This window comes from Mobula birostris, chromosome 31 (genome assembly GCF_030028105.1).
Source record: "Mobula birostris isolate sMobBir1 chromosome 31, sMobBir1.hap1, whole genome shotgun sequence".
Classification (NCBI taxonomy): domain Eukaryota; kingdom Metazoa; phylum Chordata; class Chondrichthyes; order Myliobatiformes; family Myliobatidae; genus Mobula; species Mobula birostris.
Window position 1 is genome coordinate 38,950,943 of NC_092400.1, and position 22,318 is coordinate 38,973,260.

At 44.8% G+C, this 22,318-nt stretch overlaps 1 protein-coding gene across 2 annotated transcripts in view; it reads right to left on the reverse strand.

Annotated features, from left to right (window-relative positions):
* gstt2 (glutathione S-transferase theta 2) overlaps positions 1-18,115 on the reverse strand; it is a 42,951-nt gene extending 24,836 nt beyond the window's left edge. Inside the window, exons 1-2 of one of the 2 annotated variants that reach the window (XM_072247557.1) lie at positions 17,898-18,115; positions 14,881-14,968 (exon numbers count right to left, since the gene is read on the reverse strand). In XM_072247557.1, coding sequence (XP_072103658.1) covers positions 14,881-14,968; positions 17,898-18,021 — 212 coding nt within the window. In that variant the 5' untranslated portion in view covers positions 18,022-18,115. Of the gene's footprint in view, positions 1-9,787; positions 13,700-14,880; positions 14,971-17,897 lie in introns of those variants that run through there. The other variant, XM_072247556.1, reaches the window with a different exon arrangement.
* Positions 18,116-22,318: the final 4,203 nt, after the last annotated feature.

A 22,318-nucleotide genomic window follows, 5' to 3' on the forward strand; every position in this document is an offset into this window, starting at 1 on the left:
TGACTGCTGACATAACTGAAGCTGAACTAAAAACTGCAATTAGTAGGCTTAAATTAAGCAATCACCAGGATCAGATGGATATATGGCAGAGTGAGATAAAGAGTTTTGAAGTGAGTTATTCCCTGTTTTACTCTCCACACTGAACTGGGCCCTGAGAAAGGTGCAAATGCCACCCAGCTGGAAGGAGGCCATAATCTCAGCTGTACCGAAAGAAGGCAAGGATATAATGGCATGTGGGTCATTCAGACCAGTGGTCCCCAACTACCGGGCCACAGCCTGGTGTCGGGCCGCAAAGCATTTGCTACCGGGCCGCGAGGAAATGATATGATTTGATGATATGAATCAGCTGCACCTTTTCTCATTCCCTGTCACGTCCACTGTTGAGCTTGAATGCACGCGAGGTCATTACGCATGTGAAGTCATTACCCGCACGTCATCCACGTAAGCGCGGGAAGAAGACCAACTTCTCAAGCTTGCAAATGACGACAGGCTGAAAAGTATGTTTGACATAACAGCTCTACTGGCATTCTGGATCAAAGTCAAAGCTAAATATTCTGAGACAGCCACGAAAGCACTGAAAACGTTGCTTCCATTTCCAACATATCTCTGCAATGAATGCAACGAAAACTAAATTGCAGAATAGACTGGACATAAGAAACCCCCTTCGAGTATCACTGTTTCCCATCACCCCTCAATAGGACCCTCTTGTTACAGGGAAACAAGCCCAGGGCTCCCACTGATTCAGCGATATTGGTGTGTTGCAATGATTTTATATGTTCATACGGCGAAAATATGTGCTGAGTGTTTAATATCCAAACGTTACTTAAAATGTTATGATGTTAGTGACTTATAAGTGACTTATACTGTAATTGACTTATACATGCGAGGAAAATATGCGCTGTGTGTTTAATATTAAATTTGTTAGATAAACCCTTTTAGAAACGAAATTGAGTGTATTAGCCACTTATCACCTATATTCCAGTTGTGATTAAAAACACCCCCCGAACAGAATCGCCAAAAATGATTTGTAGTAAAAAATCGGCACGTACACGCATGCTCACACTGGTGCCCGCACAAGGCTTCATGGCCATGGTAGTCTTTCTTGGGGTAAACACAACGTATTTGACCGCTACTCTTGTCCATTGGCAACCCTACACCCCCTCCCCCACCACCCCGGTCAGCCGGTCCACAAGAATCTTGTCAATAATAAACCGATCCGTGGTGCAAAAAAGGTTGGGGACCCCTGATTTGGACTGTTCTTAATGTGGATTATAGAATATTTCCCTCCGTCATGGTCAAACGATTAGAAGAGTTTCTACCCATACTGATACATAATGATCAGACAGGTTTTATACAACAACGCCAAACACAAGACAATATAGGAAGGACACTTCACATTATGGATCATATTAAAAATAAGAAATTAAAGCTTTAATGGTAAGCGTGGATGCTGAAAAGGCATTTGATTCAGTTAATTGGAATTTTCTTTATAGAGTGTTACATAGATTTGGTCTACATGACACAATTATTAAAACTATACAAGCACTATACGACAATCCTACTGCTAGGATTAAAATCAATGGATATTTATCTAATAGCTTTACCCTAGAAAGGGGCACGAGACAGGGTTGTAAATGGTCACCGCTACTCTTCGCATTATATCTGGAACCATTAGCTCAATACATCAGACAAAATGGAGCTATCGGGGAATTACTATTAAAAGGACAGAGCATAAATTGGCCTGTTACGCGGATGACATTTTGATCTATCTAGGGCAACCAACAGACTCTTTACCTAAATTGATGCAATCTTTTGAACAATATGGCCAATTATCAGGATACAAGATCAACATAGATAAAACCCAACTACTTTCATATATAACTATAGCCCACCAAGAGAAATTGAAAGTAGATATCCTTGGGCATGGCAAACAGAGTCTGTCAAATATTTGGGCATCATTATGCCAAAAGATTTGGCAAAATTATCAGAATGCAATTATCAGCCTATATATAAAAAAATTAAGGAAGCTATAACAAGGTGGAACCTAATTCCTTGCCTTGGTCTCAGTTCAAGGATTGAATCTATTAAAATGAATATACTGCCCAGACTACTAAATCTCTTTCAGACCCTACCAATAGAGATTAACCAAAATCAATTCAATGAATGGAAGAACATGCTATCAAGATATATATGGCAAGGTAAAAGGCCTAGGGTTCATCTCAAAATTTTGCAATTAGTCAAGGAAAAGGGGGGATGGGGCCTACCTTCTCTTAGAGATTATTATTTTGCAGCACAGTTGAGAGCTGTGATATGCTGGTGCAATCCATCATATCACAACACACTGGAGGAACTCAGCAGGTTGGGCAGCATCCCTGGAAACGATCAGTCAACAATTCGGGCGGGAACCCTTCGTCAGGACTGAAGAGGGAAGGAGCAGAAGCCCTATAAAGTAGGTGGGGGGAGGGTGGGAAGGAGAAGGCTGGTAGGTTCCAGGTGAAAAACCAGTAAGGGGAAAGATAAAGAGGTTGGGGAGGGGAAGCAGGAAGGAGATAGGCAGGAAAGGTGAAGAAGGAATAGGGGAAAACACAATGGGTAGAAGGAGGCGGAACCATGAGGGAGATATTAGGCAGCTGGGGGAGGGGGCAGAGTGAAATAGGGATAGGGGGAGGGAATTACCGGAAGTTGGAGAATTCAATGTTCATACCAAGGGACTGGAGACTACCCTGATGGTATATGAGGTGTTGTTCCTCCAATCTGAGTTTAGCCTCATCATGGCAATAGAGGAGGCCATGTATGGACATATCCGAATGGGAATGTGAAGCAGAGTTGAAGTGGGTGGCAACCAGGAGATCCTGTCTGTTGTGGTGGACAGAGCGGAGGTGCTCCACGAAGCGGTCCCCCAATCTGCGTCGGGTTTCATCGATGTAGAGGAGGCCTCACCGGATGCAATAGATGACCCCAACAGACTCATAAGTGAAGTGTTGCCTCACCTGGAAGGACTGTTTCGGGCCCTGAATGGTGGCAAGATAGGAGGTGTAGGGACAGGTGTAGCACTTACGCTTACAGGGATAAGTGCTGGGTGGGAGATCCGTGGGGAGGGATATGTGGATCAGGGAGTCACGGAGGGACCAATCCCTGCGGAAAGCGGAAGGGGTGGAGAGGGAAAGATGTGCTTAGTGGTAGGGTCCTATTGAAGGTGGCGGAAGTTGCGGAGGATAATGTGCTGGATCCGGAGGTTGGTGGGGTGGTAGGTAAGGACAAGGGGAACTTTGTCCCTATTGTGGTGGCGGGAGGATGGGGTGAGGGCCGAAGTGCGGGAAATGGAGGAGATGCAGGTGAGGGCATCATTGATGACAGCAGAAGGGAAACCACCATCCATAAAGAAAGAGGACATTTGAGATGTCCTGGAACGGAAAGCCTCATCCTGGGAGCAGATGCGGCAGAGACGGAGGAACTGGGAATAGGGAATGGTATTTTTGCATGTGGCAAGGTGGGAAGAGGTATAGTCGACGTAGTTATGAGAGTCAGTGGGCTTGTAGAAGATGGAGACCGAGAGATCGAGAAAGGGGAGAGAAGTGTCCGAGATAGACCAAGTGAATTTGAGGGCTGAGTGGAAGTTTGAAGTAAGGTCAATGAAATTGACGAGCTCAGCATGGGTGCAGGAAGCAGCACCAATGTAGTCGTCAATGTAGCGAAGGAAAAGTTGGGGAGCAGTACCAGAATAGGTTTGGAGCACAGACTGTTCCACATAACCAATGAAGAGGCAGGCATAGCTGGGGCCCACCATCTTTCCCTCTCCACCCCTCTTCGCTTTCTGCAAGGATCAGTCCCTCCCCACAGATCTCCCACCCGGCACTTATCCCTGTAAGCATAAGTGCTACACCTCCTCTCTTACCACCATTCAGGGCCCCAAACAGTCCTTCCAGGTGAGGCAACACTTCACTTGTGAGTCTGTTGGGGTCATCTATTGCATCTGGTGCTCCCAGTGCGGCCTCCTCTAATGGTGAAACCAATGGAGGACCACATTGGTCTACATTGGGGGACCACTTTGTTGAGCACCTCCACTCCGTCCGCCACAACAGACAGGATTTCCTAGTTGCCATTCACTTCAACTCTGCTTCACATTCCCATTCTGATATGTCCATACATGGCCTCCTCTACTGCCATGATGAGGCTAAACTCAGGTTGGAGGAGCAACACCTCATATACCGCCTAAGTAGTCTCCAGTCCCTTGGTACGAACATTGAATTCTCCAACTTCCGGTAATTCCTTCCCCCAATCCCTATTTCACTCTGCCCCCTCCCCTAGCTGCCCACTACCTCCCCCATGGTTCCACCTCAAAACCCGTTGTGTTTTCCCCTATTCCTTCTTCACCTTTCCTGTGTATCACCTCCCTGCTTCCCCTCCCCCACCCTTTTATCTTTCCTTTTCACCTGGAACCTACCAGCATTCTCCTTCCCACCATCCCCCACCTTCTTTATAGGGCCTCTGCCCCTTCTGTCTTCAGTCCTGATGACAGGTTCCGGCCCAAAACATTGACTGATCATTTCCACAGATGCTGCCCAACCTGCTGAGTTCCTCCAGCGTGTTGTGAGTATTGCTTTGAGCCCAGTACCTGCAGAGTATTTTGTGTTCGCAATCCATCATATGACGCTCAATGGAAAAACATTGAGGAGAGGATACTTTCCATCCCCATTCAGGCAATTTTAGCTGGTAACAACCTACAAAGTTACATAAATAATATTGACAACCTGTGGATGAAATGGACTCTTAAAATATGGAAAACTATTATAAAAGAATATAAACTGGAGCGAGACATTGCAATTTTTAAATGGTGCACATATGACTCGGATTTTACGCCGAATAAACTGGATGCTAGATTTAAGGACTGGACAGCTAAAGGAATAACAGTTATTTGCAATATAATGAAAGAAGGAACACTGTTCAGTTTTGAAATGCTCAGAGAAACACTTATTAGAAAAACAAGACATTTACCGGTATTTACAGATGCGACAGTATGTTAATAGGACGGTTAAAAATGTAACCAAGGCAAGTACATGTCTGATAGAGCTATTTAGAAAAGCATATAATTCAGACAACGGTAGTAAAATCATTTCAAGTGTGTATAAGGGTTTGTCAGATCTTAAAACACATTTGACTTCATACATTAAAACAAAATGGGAGAAGGAAGGAGGGATAATAATATCTGAGGAAGACTGGACAATAATATGGAGGTATCAATGGAAGTGTACCAGTTCACAGAAATGGAGGGAGTTCGGGTGGAAAAACTTGGTAAAATATTTTATTACACCCTCTCAGAAATCCCATTATGATAGTAACCCCCCTGTTTGCTGGAGAAATTGTTGAAATCAAAATGCAAACCATTATCATATTTTCTGGGAATGCCCCATTATCAAAGACTATTGAAGTGGGATACATAATGCCCTACAAGATCATCTTTAAATGTGAGATACCCTTAAGAGAGTAAGAACATATATTTTGGGTATATACCTCAAGAATGGTTGAAAAGAGATACATATTTAATGAATGTACTGCTGGTTTACAAAATGGAGAAGATAACAGCATCTGTTAATCATAAGTTAGAACAATTTTATTCACACTGGAAAAAATGGTTTAACTACATAACAATTCATAGGCCTGATTTTATTCTCACAAGACAATGAATATGTTGTAAAAAAAGATCACTCCCTACTCTGTACATAGTTTTTTTCTTTCGATTGTTCTTTCTTTCCTCTCCTTTCTATAAGTGTATACCTCAGATAAATATTATGTGGAGATTTGTGATGAATATGATTATATGATACATATGTACAGTATCTGAAATATATCTTATGGAAATGTTTGTTTGATGATGAAATTCAATAAAAATTACAAAAAAAAAAGGACAGCAAGTTGTGGGTTTGCTCTGTAGGACCTGAAGTAAGGCTGCACGCAGCATAGCCTTGGACTGCATTGGCTGTTGACATAAACAACACATTTCACTGTATGCTTTGATGTACATGTGACAAAGTTAATCTTTAATCTTTAAAAATGTGATTCCTCCATACTACTGTTTGAAGATCTTGTGACCATATTTGGTATCTCCATTCCCTGCACATTCCCTGACAGTGACTGTAGTTACAAGAATTCTTTCTCAAAAAATGAGCTTTAAAAGATGACTTAGTGTAATGAGTCCAGATGAGTCTCAATCTAAACCACCACATTTCCTTCCACAGGCGCTGCCTGATCTGCCGAGTTCCACAAGCATTTTGTGTGTTGTTCCAGATTCCAGCAATATCACCAATGGAATAACAATGGATCCTCATAGAGGGATCAGAAATGGAGAGAGTTAGCAGCTTCAAGTTCCTCGGTGTCAAGATCTCTAAGGATCTAACCTGGTCTCAACATATCCATGTAGTCATAAAGAAGGCAAGATAGCAGCTATACTTTATTAGGAGTTTGAAGAGATTTGGCATGTCAACAAATACACTCAAAACTTCTATAGTTGTACCGTGGAGAGCATTCTGACAGGCTGTATCACTGTCTGGTGTGGAGGGGCTGCTGCACAGGACCAAAAGAAGCTGCAGAAGATTGTAAACCTAGTCAGCTCCATCTTGGGTAGTAGTCTACAAAGTACCCAGGACATCTTTAGGGAGCGGTGTCTCAGAAAGGCAGCGTCCGTTATTAAGGACCTCCAGCACCCAGGGCATGCCCGTTTCTCACTATTACCATCAGGTAGGAGGTACAGAGGCCTGAAGGCACTTACACTCAACGATTCAAGAACAGCTTCTTCCCTTCTGCCATCGAATTCCCAAATGGACATTGAATCTATAGACACTACCTCACTTATTTTTTAACACACAGTACTTCTGTTTTTGCACATTTTTAAAAATCTATTCAATATACGTAATTGATTTACTTGTTTATTATTATTTGTATTTTATTTTTTTCTCTGCTAGATTATGTATTGCATTGAACTGCTGCTGCTAAGTTAATACATTTCACGTCACAAATGTGATAATAAACCTGATTCTGATTCTGACATTTCAGGGGATACATCTTGGGTCCAGCACACAAGTGCCATTACGTAGTGCCTGGGCTAAGAAGTTTGTCAAAGTTATAGATGACAAGCTGAATCTGTGCAAACTTCTATCAATGTGGAGTGGAGAGTATTGGAGAGTGGAGAAATATATTGCGTACATCACTATGCAATCAGGAAACACCAATGCCCTTGAACAGAAAAGCCTACAAAAAGTAGTGGCTACAGTCCAGCCTATCACAGATAAAGCCCTCCCCATCATTGAGCACATCTACATGGAGCACTGTCACAGGAAAGCAGCATCCATTATCAGGTACCTCTACCGCCCAGGCCATACTCTCATATTGATGCTGCCAGTTTAAGATGGCATTGATGAATCTCAGTGACTTCTAGCTGATGGCCAATGAAACAAAGAAAATAACTAAATACAAACAGGAGAAAATCTGCAGATGCAGTCCTGCCAAAGGGTCTTGGCCTGACTGTACCCTTTACCATAGATGCTGCCACCTGCTGAGCTCCTCCAGCATTTTGTGTGCGAAACTAAAATACTTTGTTAATCACTCTTTTTCTAGAAAGCAATCATTGCAAGCAATAGTCTGTAACTTCCCTTTGGCAATTAGATATGGCAAAACCGAGGACAGGTGAGGCAGCAGGCCCATTGCTGACAGCAAGGAAGACACGAAGTTCGATCAATTTAATTGCCAAGCCAAATTGGAAAGGTTGGGCATGGGGTGAATCGAGGCAGCAGGGTCCAGGTCCCAGAGTCTCTGAACCCGATGTTTGGAGGACAATTTATGTGCAGGGACAGATTGAAAAGATAAGCCCAAGGCAAGATTGAGGCTGGTTATACTCACTGCTCCAGTCTGCACTGAACTGAGGGTCCATGAACAACTCTCTGTGGAATTCAGTTCCAAACTTGCGTTTATTGTTTGAACATAGAACATAGAATAGTACAGCACAGTACAGGCCCTTTGGCCCACAATGTTGTGCTGACCCTCAAACCCTGCCTCCCATATAAGCCCCCACCTTAGATTCCTCCATATACCTGTCTAGTAGTCTCTTAAACTTCACTAGTGTATCTGCCTCCACCACTGACTCAGGCAGTGCATTCCATGCACCAACCACTCTCTGAGTAAAAAACCTTCCTCTAATATCCCCCTTGAACTTCTCACCCCTTACCTTAAAGCCATGTCCTCTTGTGGTGCCCTGGGGAAGAGGCACTGGCTATCCACTCTATCTATTCCTCTTATTATCTTGTACACCTTAATCATGTTTCCTCTCATCTTCCTTCTCTCCAGAGTAAAGCCCTTGCTCCCTTAATCTCTGATCATAATGCATACTTTCTAAACCAGGCAGCATCCTGGTAAATCTCCCCTATACCCTTTCCAATTCTTCCACATCCTTCCTATAGTGAGGTGACCAGAACTGGACACAGTACTCCAAGTGTGGCCTAACCAGAGTTTTATAGAGCTGCATCATTACACCGCGACTCTTAAACTCTATCCCTCGACTTATGAAAGATAACACCCCATAAGCTTTCTTAACTACCCTATCTACTTGTGAGGCAACTTTCAGGGATCTGTGGACATGTACCCCGAGATCCCTCTGCTCCTCCACACTACCAAGTATCCTGCCATTTACCTTGTACTCTGTCTTGGAGTTTGTCCTTCCAAAGAGTACCACCTCACACTTCTCCGGGTTGAACTCCATCTGCCACTTCTCAGCCCACTTCTGCATCCTATCGATGTCTCTCTGCAATCTTTGACAATCCTCTACACTATCTACAACTCCACTAACCTTTGTGTCGTCTGCAAATTTGCCAACCCACCCTTCTACCCCCACATCCAGGTCGTTAATAAAAATCACGAAAAGTAGAGGTCCCAGAACAGATCCTTGTGGGACACCACTAGTCACTATCCTCCAATCTGAATGTACTCCCTCCACCATCACCCTCTACCTTCTGCAGGCAAGCCAATTCTGAATCCACCTGGCCAAACTTCCCTGGATCCCATGCCTTCTAACTTTCTGAATAAGTCTACCGTGTGGAACCTTGTCAGTTATTTGTATGATTTGCATGGTTTGTGTTTTTTTTTCCTGCACCTAGGGTGTTTTAAATGGGTTCTTTGTTTCATGACTCCCTGTTAGGAGACATATCTCAGGGTTGTATAATGTATACATACTTTGATAACAAATGTACGTTGAACTTTGCTATCAGGAACTCACACCACTGGGTACAGGAACAGATATTACCCCTCAACCATCAGGCTCTTGCACCAGAAGGAATGACTTCACTCACCCCATCACTGAACTGTTCTATGGTCTCACTTTCAAGGAATTTTCATCTTATGTATTCAATATTTATTGCTTATTTACCTAAGACTATTATTTTGTTTTTTTCTTTTTTGTTTTTGCAGTTTGTTGTCTTTTGTACATTGGTTGTAAGCAGTCTTTCATAGATTCTATTGTGTTTCTTTGTATTTACTGTGAACGTCAGCAAGAAAATGAATCCAGGGTGTACAAGGTGACATGAACATTCTTTAATAAATTAATTTGAACTTTGAACTTTTTGGAAAACTTGTTTATGTAAAGTTGACTCAAATGAATGCTAGTGTAGGCAGCGCTTAAACTAGTGGTCGCCAACCTTTTTAAGCCCGTGATCGCCTATCTCAGCCTTAGTGAAAGGCAAGATCGACCTACTAAATCGTTTAGACACATGCACAGGCAGAAGAGACCGGAAGTAAACCCCGCAACCCCAGAAACAACCTCTCTTCATACTTTCCATACCAGGAGTATTGCTACCAACTAGTATTACTTATTTTTATAATGCTCACATCACTTTAATTCTATGTTTCATTTGTAGCCCCCCCGGCCACCCTCAGGGTCGCTCGGCTCGCTGTCGTCTAGGGAAACAGCCTCGGCCCCGGCAAACTGGGTAATTCGTTGGTGTGGATGATGTGTGAGATACCCCACCCCGCCCAAATAACAGACAATACACCAGATGCAATTAAATGATGTACAGTTTATAGATATTACTGGAACTATATAATTAAAAGAGAATAAAATATAAAAGGAAAATAAAAGGCGCCACACTTATCAAAGTTCAATCTCTTCGTGCACAAAAACCGTTGGAACTCAAGGACCTTCTTCTTCACCCTGCGACCCCCTCGGACCACCTCGACCGGCCGCCTGGGACCAACAACGGTGGTCGACCAGACGCTCCACACGAGTCCATCTCCGTCTCCTCGCCGAACGCCCTCCTCAGGGTCCGACCCCGTTAGCGGACTCACAGCACCTCGTCTATCCTCTGTCTCGCTCTCCCGCCTTCTGCCTCAAAACCCCGCGCATACAGTATCTTCAAATACACCAAAACCATAACAACTATCCCAATTGGTTAATAGCACCCTCTTATCACCCTCTAAACCACAATAAGCTGCTAGCGCAAACTTTCTCAGCGTTAAAGCACAACAAAGCCGCATTCCCCAGATTAACATAACAAAAACGCCATTTTAATTAGCCACAGTAACATAAAAGACGAAACCCCCTTACACTCTCCTCCCACCAAATAAAGTCATGTCCTCATGACTTCTAAATAACTCGCCAACCAGTCCTGCAGACACACAACACACATACACAGATACACACAGTGACATTGCTCCCCAAACAGTGGACCTTACTCCCGTCCCATGGGCGCTACATAGGCCAGCCTATCTGAGAGCTTCTTGACCCTCCGAGACCTCCGTACCCCCTCACCTAAACCCAAAAGGCTCAGACACTACTAGGGATACCTCGGGCCTGTTTGCCAACTCCTCTCTCACTCAGGCCACCACCACAGCTCGGAGCCCCCTGTCCCATGTCCGGGGCCCCGCCTCTCCTCCTTCCTGATCCTGCCGTAACTCAGACTGCCCACAGCTAGCCCTCCCCACTACACCTGACTCAGTGGGAGAAGGGCCAAAGGTCTCTTCCTCAATCACGGGGAAGTTAGCGAAAGGCAGCATGTATCACACGTGCAGCACATCATCCTTCGAATCCATATCCTTCCTCATTCCTTCGATCGGTAGCTGCTGTTTGAGTTTCTCCAAAATGAAACATCTAGCCGGGGCTACCCCTTCAGCCTCTTTCAGTCGAGACGTCAGCTTCTTCGGGGACTCCTTCAACTCTCGCCACAGCCTCAGCTGTTCTGACTCAGGGTTCTTGGTCATCTCAATCTGGGACGCAGTTACCCCACCAGCTTCTTCTACCCTGACCTGAAAAGCAGCAGTTAAAGAATGTTCAGCCTCCGGTTGTTTCTTCCTGAGGACGTCTTCCAGGTCAACTTTCAGATTTTCCACTTCATTTAAACTTGCGATTGTCATCTTCAGGCTCCTTTCAAGCGTCCGCCTACCTTTTCCGAGATCTGTCCTCCATTTCTTCACCTCCTTGGGAGTGTGGTCAAACTCCCCTCCCTGGGCTCTCGGTTTTCTGTTGACCTTAGTCAGAACACTTCCTTGATCTTGCCCACCTTGTAAGTCTTCCAATTTTTTCTGAATCGACATCTTGAGTTTCTGCTGATCCCTTCGAAGGTGGGTCATTGCTTCTTCTCGCTGGATTAATTCATCAGTACATGACCGCAGTGCAGTGCAAATCCTCTCTCTTCCCTGTGTCTCATTCAGATTGACGACCTGGGTTTCCATCCCCCGGTCCACCACCGTCTGTCCCAACACCAGGAAGTTCAACTGGTATGTTGGGTCATTTTCCTCACATTGCACCAAACTCCTCCGGCCAAAAACTCCTCCACATTTGACACTTCGCTTCGGTCGCCCGGGCTCAGCCACTCGCCTCGCCTCATAGTCCCCCCAGGCGAATCCAAGCTCTAGGCGGTCATCCACATACGTCAAAACTCCACACACCTTCACTTCCCCCATGGTCTTCCTCATGCCCCGCGGGAAGGATGCAGGGACTCCGGATATGCCCTTGGGCATCTTTTCGGATCGGAAGAATCCTAGGGAACTAGTAAAGGCCATCTTCAGCTCAACAGCCGCACTCCTCAGGATCTGGCAACATCCACCCCTCAGGTGCAGCACATTAAACCACATCGCATAATCCACACACACACTGCCTTCATCTTCCACGCCGCCAAGATCCAGTTGCCGCGACCTCTCTCTCACTGACATGTCTTCAGTGGTCAACTCCCCTCCCTCGTGGTGGTTTGGAGCGTCTACTAAGAGGGTCTCACCCTCAGCTACTTTCCCCAAGCCGTACCACCGCTGGGTCTCGTTTAAATTCGGTACTGGCTCAAGGCTGCTACACACGTCCTCAGAAGCAACTCGACACGCTGGGTGCCCAGAAAATGCCTCCATGACCTCCAGGGTCATTAACCAATCATCGTCTTCTGGATAACTACTGGCACTGGTACCTAAAGTCTCAAAGCCCTTGCGGTTGTCAAGGGTAAATGCTTCAGACACTGGTTGTAAAACGAACTGTACAACAACTTGATCTGTGCCCCGGGGTCGAGGATAGCTTTAGCATCGCTTCCCTCTATCCATAGCGACACCCTGAGGCGTGGCCCCTCTAAGCCTTTAGGAATAGGGTGTTTTCCTTTCGGAAGTTCATTGGTACATTGCTGGGAACGTGCTTCCCCAGAGACCCCAAGCCGTTCCCCCACTGGGCCTCCACTAAGTTTCCCGACACCTCTCTGATCAGCTGAACAACTGATCCCCTGAAATGATCCCCCGGCACTGCAAGCAATTTAGCCGCCCTCCTAGCCAGAGAAGACACACTGAAAACTTTCCCCCCTCTTTCAAATAACTGACAACTGTCACTACGGTGTAAGTGAACGTGACAGCTCTAACACCGTCACCAGCCCGCCTACTCAAACTTTCAACCAATCCCTGTTGCTCTCCCTCAACCGAGGAATGCCACTCATCTAACAACTGAGAGATCCGCTCCACCCACGTCTCACACGCCTCCGCCCCTCTTGGGGTGGACACTATCCCAGACACCAGGCGGAGCCTGCCAGAGCTGGAACATTTATTCGCAGACCCTACCTCCAAATCAGACCACTCTTTCCTCTCTCTCTCAACAGCATGGACAGCCCCGAGTGCCACCTCCAACTCGTCAATGCCAGCCTGAACTCGAACAAAGACCTCACCCACCACTCATACAGCAATCAACAGCAAATAACCCACAGAGACACACATTACAGATTTAAACAGGGCACCCACACAGCATACCAGCAGACTCAATCCCGGACGAGCCCCCACAATGTAGCCCCCCCCCCGGCCACCCTCAGGGTCGCTCGGCTCGCTGTCGTCTAGGGAAACAGCCTCAGCCCCGGCAAACTGGGTAATAGGTTTGTGTGGATGCTGTGTGAGGTACCCCACCCCGCCCAAATAACAAACAATACACCAGATGCAATTAAATGATTTACAGTTTATAGATATTACTGGAACTATATAATTAAAAGAGAATAAAATATAAAAGAAAAATAAAAGGCGCCACACTTATCAAAGTTCAATCTCTTTGTGCACAAAAACCATTGGAGCTCAAGGACCTTCTTCTTCACCCTGCGACCCCCTCGGACCACCTCGACCGGCCGCCTGGGACCAACAACAGTGGTCGACCAGACGCTCCACACGAGTCCGTTTCCGTCTCCTCGCCGAGCGCCCTTCTCAGGGTCCGACCCTGTTAGCGGACATCACAGCACATCGTCCATCCTCTGTCTCGTTCTCCCGCCTTCTGCCCCAAAACCCCGCGCATACAGTATCTTCAAATACACCAAAACCATAACAACTATCCCAATTGGTTAATAGCACTTTTTTATCACACTCTAAAGCAAAAACAAGCTGCTAGCGCAAAATTTCTCAGCGTTTAACACAACAAAGCCACATTCCCCAGATTAACATAACAAAGATGCCATTTTAATTAGCCTCCACATGTAACATAAAAGTCGAAACCCCCTTATACATTATTTAATTTTATTTCAACACAAAAAATAAATGAATAAAAATTGACTGTTGCACTCAGTGCGATGACTGGAGCTGAATACTTTCTGCTAGTTCCCTGAAATTTGGCTCATAACTACAGACAGTCTGTTAAGTGTCTGTCAGTAAGACAGCTCCTGTACTTAGACTTAATAATTTTCATCTGTTGCAGCACAGCTCCCTCGCAAACCTCCTGACAGAATACCTGAATGGACAGTTTCCTTTGTTAGACTGAATGTTGAATCTGCCATGTTTTTCAGGTGTTTTGTATCGGTAAACTGTTACTGAGACACTAGTATAAGTTTCAGAGGTACGCAAGTGTTGGCGCGTGGTCAAGCGGTTAAGGCTTTGGGCTGGTGTTCGAGCCTCAGCCGAGGGAGTGTGTGTTGTTTGTCCTTGAGCAAGACACTTAACCACACACTGCTCCTGCATGTTTATAGCCCAGTGGTGGCGGTTGGTGCAGTATGGACGAGAAGATAGTAAGAAGCAGTTTCTTTTACATTTACATGTTTCCCAGTTCTTTTACATTTGGGGAATGTTGGAATTTAAAGGGGGAGAAGTGTTGTAATGTGAGCATTATAAAGATAAGTTAATACCAATGAGTATAATGGTAATATAGCAATACTCCCACGACAGAAAGCTGTTTGTAAAGAGAGGTTGTTTCCGGGGTTGCAGGGTTTTACTTCCGGTCTTTTCTGCCCAGTGCACATTTTTCATTTTTTTCCGGGATCTACTGGGAAAGTCTCAAAGATCCACCGGTCGATCGCGATTGACTGGTTGGCGAGCACTTAAACTCTCAAGGTACGGGCAACCAGCAATGTATACAGCAGCAAGACCTTACCTTTAGAGTGAGTGGCAAAACAAACCAAAGGCTGTACTCACCTCTCAGTGAGAATAAATCCATTGTCAACGATCACTGGCACTTTCTGCACTGGGTTCAGTTTAGTGAATTCCTCACTCTTGTGCTCACCTGAGTAAATTAAATACATGGGGTGCAATGAGAGCAAGGAAAATTTAAATCCAGAAAGTTAGAGAAAATTAGAACAATGTCCAGAGAGCAGGAAAGGGGGATTATTATTAACAATCGAAAAGCCATTGCAGGGAGGGGAGAAGGTGCAGGAGGAGGGGTTGGAGGAGGAATCAATCTAACTCATTATAATATTATTGTGTACCTGCACTGCACTTTCTCTAACTGTTCCACTTCATTCTGTTACTGCTTTAAAATCAGATCTGGGGCTTTCCCAGTATACAATGAACTCTTCTTGGGCTTCCAGCCTGGTACAAGTATCAGTTAAAACTGACGTTTCGATGACAAACTCATCAGGGATGTTACCTGGGCATGTCTAGTCTAGTGGGATTTAGATCTTCTTTAACTGTCCCTCCCAATCGGTTAGTTCTCATCCAGTCCCACCTTGTTTACAATCAATTCCAGTTCTTAGAGCTTTGCTTTGTTAAAATTCTTTTCCTTTCATTTCAATGGCTTCCTTTGACCTACATGAGCAGTGATCTGAACTTCCTTACGGGTTTGTGGATGCTTTACTGAGGAAAGCCGGGCTGCCAGCAGACATATGCACAACATTTCTGAGTCAGGTGCCAGTACCACCAAGACTTTACAGGCTCCCTAACACTTACAAGGAAGTTCCCCCAAGGCAGTGGGACAGATCAGTGGGATAGATTCTGTGACTTACTGCCTCACTAAGTATTTAATAACCATGTTGTCTCCCTTTGTTGGGGACTGTGAGCATCATATCACAAATTCAACTGACTTTGTGAAAATGACAACCACCATTCATGTGAACCTGGAGGACATAATGGTCTGTTTCAACATGGGGTCTCTGTTCATGAGAGTTCCCACGGTCCTCCTGTGGTCAAGGTCTGATAAGGATACCAATGACCTTTTTGTACTCATTCTTACATCAACGTACTTCCTCCATAAGGAGAGCAACTATAAAGAAGCACACAAAGTTTCTAAGGGATTACCCTGGTCGCCGGCTATTGCTAATTTCTACATGGAGGACATTGAGGAGAGGGCTCGGAGTTCATCGCCCTGACACTCCAAATGCTTCTTCAGATACATCGATGACATCTTTGCAGTGTGGCCTCTTGGACTCCAGGTACTCCAACAGTTCCACGACCATCTCAACAGATATATCAAAGCATTCAATTTATGATGGAGATGGCGAAGAATGGCTGCCTCCCATTCTAATAAGACGGAAACTGGACATGGCATCTATCGTACACACACACACACACCTCAGCAATAACAGCCACCATCACACCTCCCAATGTACAGTGGTTCTTTCTACTTTGATTAACAGTACGAAAATTATTTCAGATCCGGAGAGTATCCATGAGGAAATAAGACTATGATGCACGACATTCCTACAAAATGGCTACAAGGCGCAGGAAATCAATTGGGGCCTGAAGGGAAAACTAGAAACCAAATAACAAGGAGGAACCTGTTGCTACCCCCTGTCTTCCCTATATTTCCACAGTTTCTGGAAGGACCACCAGGATCCTGATGAAATTCCAAATTAATACCATTCACAAACCCGTAAGGAAACTCAAACCACAGTCAAAGCTGACCTGGGACTCAGGAAGGCTGCCTTGTGAATGCGGAGCAGCATACAATCGGCCACGGCGGAAACCCACATCAAGGAGCACGAGAGGTGTATCCATTTGGTTACCTGGAGAAATTGATGGTAGCAGAACATTGCATTCACAATGGCCATTGATTTACTTGAAAAGCACAAAACTACTGTGCAGCGCTAATGGCTTTCAGGATTGCCTGGTGAAGGATGCCATTGAAATAAAGCTGGAGGAAAAGAATTTTAACAAAGACAGAGATCCAGCTCTAAGTAAGAACTGGAATTCAATTGTAAACAAGTGGAAACCTGATTGGATGAGGACTAACCAATCAGAAGGGACGGACAAGGGTATAAATATCACCAGGCAAGCTATGCCCAGGCATCATCCCTGATGAATATGGCAAAGTTTGTCATGGAGACATCGGTTACAATCGATGTTTAATTGTTACTGTTACCTCAACGCACCGTTGTAATGAATTGATCTGTATGAACAGTGTGCAAGATAAGATTTTCATTGTACCTCAGTACGTGACAATAATAAATCAATTAGCCAATTCATATTCTGTACTCCGACCCCACCTCACTGCCCACATTTTTCCTTCTGATACCTGACGCTCAACATCATGTAGTCCGTTCTGATTCTTAACCAGCCATTTCTGTCTCTCTCTCGGGAATAGGATAAGCACAGCAACACAGAAAATAAAGAACAACAGATTTGGTGTACTGATGAAGGGACTAGGCACGAAACATCGACTGTACTCATTTCCATGGACGCTGCCTGGCCTGCTGAGTTCTTCCAGCATGTTGTGTGCACTGCTTAGATTTGGTGACTACCTTGCAGCCTTTGCTCAGCTCACAAGGACAGTCGTGAGCTTCCCGCTGCCCGTTACTTTAATTCCTCGTCCTATACCCAATCTATGTTCTATGTATTGTGTATTCACAATGTTTAACAATCGTCATCTGCCCGGGACCGCTCTGACACCTAGGACACCGGTGACCCCCACGTTTCAGGAAGGCGACATCCCGGAAAATGGGTCATATCTCGACTTTCTGTAACGCGAAAACATCTCAGCTGTACATGCGACAAGAAACTAGAATTGAAAATAAAGGGTGAATTTCTTTACTTTTTTTATATCCAGTATTTGGAACTTCAAACACGGTTATTTTCTCACTTTCCCAGTCCTGGTATCCCTGTCTAACTTTCCACTGCTGTTTGAGCTTGCTCTTTGCTTCTTGGAGCGTTCAGAGGAGCAAGTGCAAGTTGTCAAACTCCCAGCCAGTGCAACACAGGGGCCTAGTTTCACTCCTCACCTCTCCGGAGCGCCACCGGCCTTTCAACGTGTGGGATCCCGGTAACTTTAAGGAACATGAGTACGGCTCTGGAGGGCTGGGACAGGAGGTCGTAGTAAACACGCAGGGGGAGCCGAGAAGCCATGGTTATCGGAGACTCTGCAGCAAGCGCCTACTCTCCGCCCCAGAAACCTAACTTGCAACGTACATTCTGCAGTAATATATCAAAAAGTGGCGATACGTCAGAGTATTATTCCGCCCAGTGAAACTCGCAGACCCCACAGTGGCGCACAGATGCCATCGAACTGAATAAAACTCTCCCACAGCCCGGAAATAAATCTGTGCCCCAGCATTTTAAGAAAGTTGGAATTGGTTTATTAACACAATAGATTCTGCAGATGCTCGAAATCCAAAGCAATACACACAAAATGCTGGAGGGACGCAGCAGATCGGGCAGCACCCATGGAAACGAATAGTCGACATTTAGATCTCAGGTCCTTCATAAGGACCTTCACCGTGCTAGGAATTGGTTTATTGTCGTCACGTGTAGGGAGATAGGGTTGCTGTACGTACTGCTCATAGAGATCAAATCGTTACACAGGGCATTGGTAAAACAATAACGGTGCAGAATAAAGTAAAACAAAATAGTGCTATGGAGGTTCAAAGCTGTAGTTTTATTTAAGCACACTCAAGACAGCTTTTGCTCTATGTATGAGTTCATTAGTAACAGGTGTTTTTTTTCTCTGTCTTGCACTGTACCGCTTCCGGACACCAACAGATTTCACGGCATACATCAGTGACAATAACCGATTCTGATCTAGCTCATGAGCTGTTACACCAAAAGGCCCAGTTCAGCCTCATTTTCCATCTGGGCACGATGCAGTCTGCGAGACTCAATATCGAATTGTGCAACTTCAGGGAACTCGTTCTATCCACCGGGATTTCTATTTCCGCTCAATTCTTTTTCTACTGGTAGAACCTGGTGCGCAGGACACTTACCACAGCCTCACTGTTAGCAAAGTATTAGAGACATAAAACCTCAGTATAACGGTGGGAAAAGCCTACAAGTGCGAGATATCTGACATAAAATCACATCTATTAGGAAATCCAGGTATCTAGGTCACTGCAATTTGCCTATCGCCAGGGCAACGACAGATGCAATCTCAATGGCTCTCCACACGGCTTTAGATTCTCTTTAAAGACAGCATAACATTGGCCTCTGAGACAGAGATCACAGGGTCATCAGGTGTAGTAGGGATCTTCACAGCTGTAGTTACATTCTCCCTTTCAAAGTGGGCATAGCAGGCGTTGAGTTCATCTGGTAAAGAAGCATCATGAAAAAAAACATTTATGCTATTGGGTTTCGCTTTGTAGGAAGTACTGTCTTGCAGACCCTGCCAGAGTTGCCAGGCATCCGATGTCGCCTCCAACCTCGTTTGAAATTCAAATTGAGGATCATTGAAACATTGAGACAGCAGGAGTTGTGTGCAGCTGGCGGGAAAAGGCCCCTCTACTTCAGTTTCTCTCTTTCCATGGAGGGTGAAAGCCTGTCAATCCCCGGATCAAGGGGGTGTGGTTAGTGGGGCCCGGAGAAGCAACCAGGAAGATTGTAACATTGGAACAGCGAGCTCTAGCAGCTGGTCTGCACTTTCGTTATTGCAGGAGCGACCTGTCTCCCTTGATGGAAAGAGAGAGCCTGTCTGAGATACCGAATGGCAGGGTTGAAGTTGTGGTTTTTGATGGTTTCTTTGGGAGCCTTTGCTATTGCATGCATGGTGGGGGGTGTGGGGGATGCCTTTGCTGGTGTAAGTGGGGAGACAGGGAGGATCGATGCTTCTGCTTGTGCACGAGAGGGGGAGGAGGGCTTTGGGGTTTTGATATTACTATCATTTTTTGGGCTTTCTTGTTTCATGGATGTTTGTGAAGAGTAAGAATTTCAATTTGTATACTGTATATATTTTCTGATATTAAATTGAACCATTTGGGTTGATGTTTGGTTACCCTGTTAGGAATACCATCAACATATTTACATTCTCCACTTCATCCCAGTCCTTTTCTGGGTCAAACAGGATTCTATCAGGATTGATGGACTTGGTCAGCTGTATACAAAGTAAACAAGAATACATTTTAAGGCCATTGTCAGCATCCACAGAAGCCTACATTTCTACTAATGATTAAACGGCACCGTGCAACTTAAAGATCCTGCCAAAACCAAGATGCTCCATCAATCTCCACAACCCCACAAAACCTCACCCTCAATTCTTGCCAAGTTGAACTTGCAAGTAGCCTTCTTCAAATTGTTGCAATGGAGTTTGAAAAGAAAATGTTGTGCTATGTTATAGAGTCACCTGAAGAAAAAGAGATTCTACTAAGCAGCAACACAAACCACAAGCAAACTAAAGAACATTTCCTTAATGACTTTTACCAAGTCATATTCTTTTTGGCACAGAGATTAAGACCCTTATGGCAAAGACCCTAATAAGAAAGGAACAAATGCTAGAAACAGTTCAAAGTTCCAGGTGAAATAACTAAAAACTACAAAAGACAAGGAATAGAGTAAGGTCAGAATACACAAAAATAAACAAACAAGTGCTCAGGCAACTGCTGTAGAACATCACAGAGTATTACCAACAGATTAGACAAAATCTATGCAGCCAGAAATGAAGAAATGCCTCTGTTCACGGAAGGAAATCAGTTTCAGATAGAAGCTTACAACGAAATGGACAGAAGAGAAATGCTTGGACAACCTTTTCAAGGCACTGTAATGAGGATACAACAGCAAAGTGAATGCTGTTGCTGCCTCAGGAAGTGAATTTGCATCAAAAAGCAGAGTGTGCTCCAACTAGGTCAGTATTAGTTTCCTCTTCTTCCAGTACCTAAAGTGGAAGGAGAGCTAGTTGCTGGCATATGGCCAAGATGGTGATCCCAGCCTAGCCCAGGAGTTGGTTTAACAGGTAAAATAGAAAGTCAACATGCTACTAGCAGAACAGATGGTTAGCGGGACTTGTGAGTACAGGCTAGAGGCCCCAGAGATTGAATCCCCACCCCAAGGAAAAAAGTTCTTGATTTGTAGGGACATCAAAGGTTACTGGGAGAAAGCAGGAGAATATGGGTTGAGAAGGATAATAAATCAGCCATGATCGAATGGTGGAGCAGATTTGATGAGACAAATGGTATAATTCTGCTCCTATGTCTTACGGTGTTATTGACCCGAAATCTCATATCCCACCACAATTTCTGAAGTAAGGAGTGCCCCTCAGACCCGTACCCCCAACCTAGGAGATGGAGGATGCCGGAAAAATCCTCTTGAACCCACCCCAACAAAGTCACGTTCAAAATTAAATGTGTAATTTCATACAACATTAACATTAACCCACAGTTCTTGAAGTGGTGGGCAAAATTTTTCAATTATCAAATTCATAACTTTTTACTTGTATATAGGGGATTTGGTACATGGGGTACAGTTAGTAAATCTGCTGACACACAGCTCCAGCAGCCCGATTTTGAACCTAACCACTGTATTTGGAATTGCCACATTCTCTTCTGACCTTGTGGATTGCCTCTGGGTGCTCTGGTTTCTTCCCATATCGTGTGGATAGTCAGAGGCTTTTTTCCCAGGGCTCATTCTGGCTCCTCTATTAACCCCTATTTTGTCCTCTCTTCCCTCCTTCCCTCTCCAATTGTCCACTCCCCTTTCCTATCAGATTCCTTCTTCTTCAACCCTTTACCTTTTCCACATATTATCTCCCAACTCAATTCATCCCCCTTCGCCATCCTCCTACCCTCCCCTACCTGATTTCATCTATCACCTGCCAGCTTGTACTCCTTTTCCTCCCCCCACCTTCTTAAGCAGATTTCTTACCTTTCCAGGCCTGATGAATGACCTTGGCTCGAAATATTGACTCTTTATTCCTCTTCATGGATGCTTCCTCCGGCATTTTGTTTGTGTTAATCTGTAGAAACCATAGAAAAACTACAACACCGAAACAGGCCTTTTGGCCCTTCTTGGCTGTGCCGAACCATTTTCTGCCTAGTCCCACTGACCTGCACAGGGACCATACACCTCCCATCCAGTATCTGTCCAATTTATTCTTAAATGTTAAAAAAGAACCCGTATTTACCCCCAAGTCTGGCAGCTCTGTATTTCCAGCATCTAACATAGAACATAGAAGAGTACAGGTTTGGAATGGACTCTTTGATTCACAATGTTGTGCTGGATGAACCAATTAAAATAGTAATCAAATGTCGAACTAAACTAATCTCTTCTGCCTACACAATGTCCATGTCCTCCCATTTTCCTCACATTCATGTGCCTATTTAACATCCCTTAAGAGTCCCGAATATATCTGCCTTTAGCACCTCCCCAGGCAGTGCATTCCAGGCACCCACCTTTCTCTGTTAAAAAAGCGTGGCTCTCACAATTCCTTCGAAATGACCCCCCC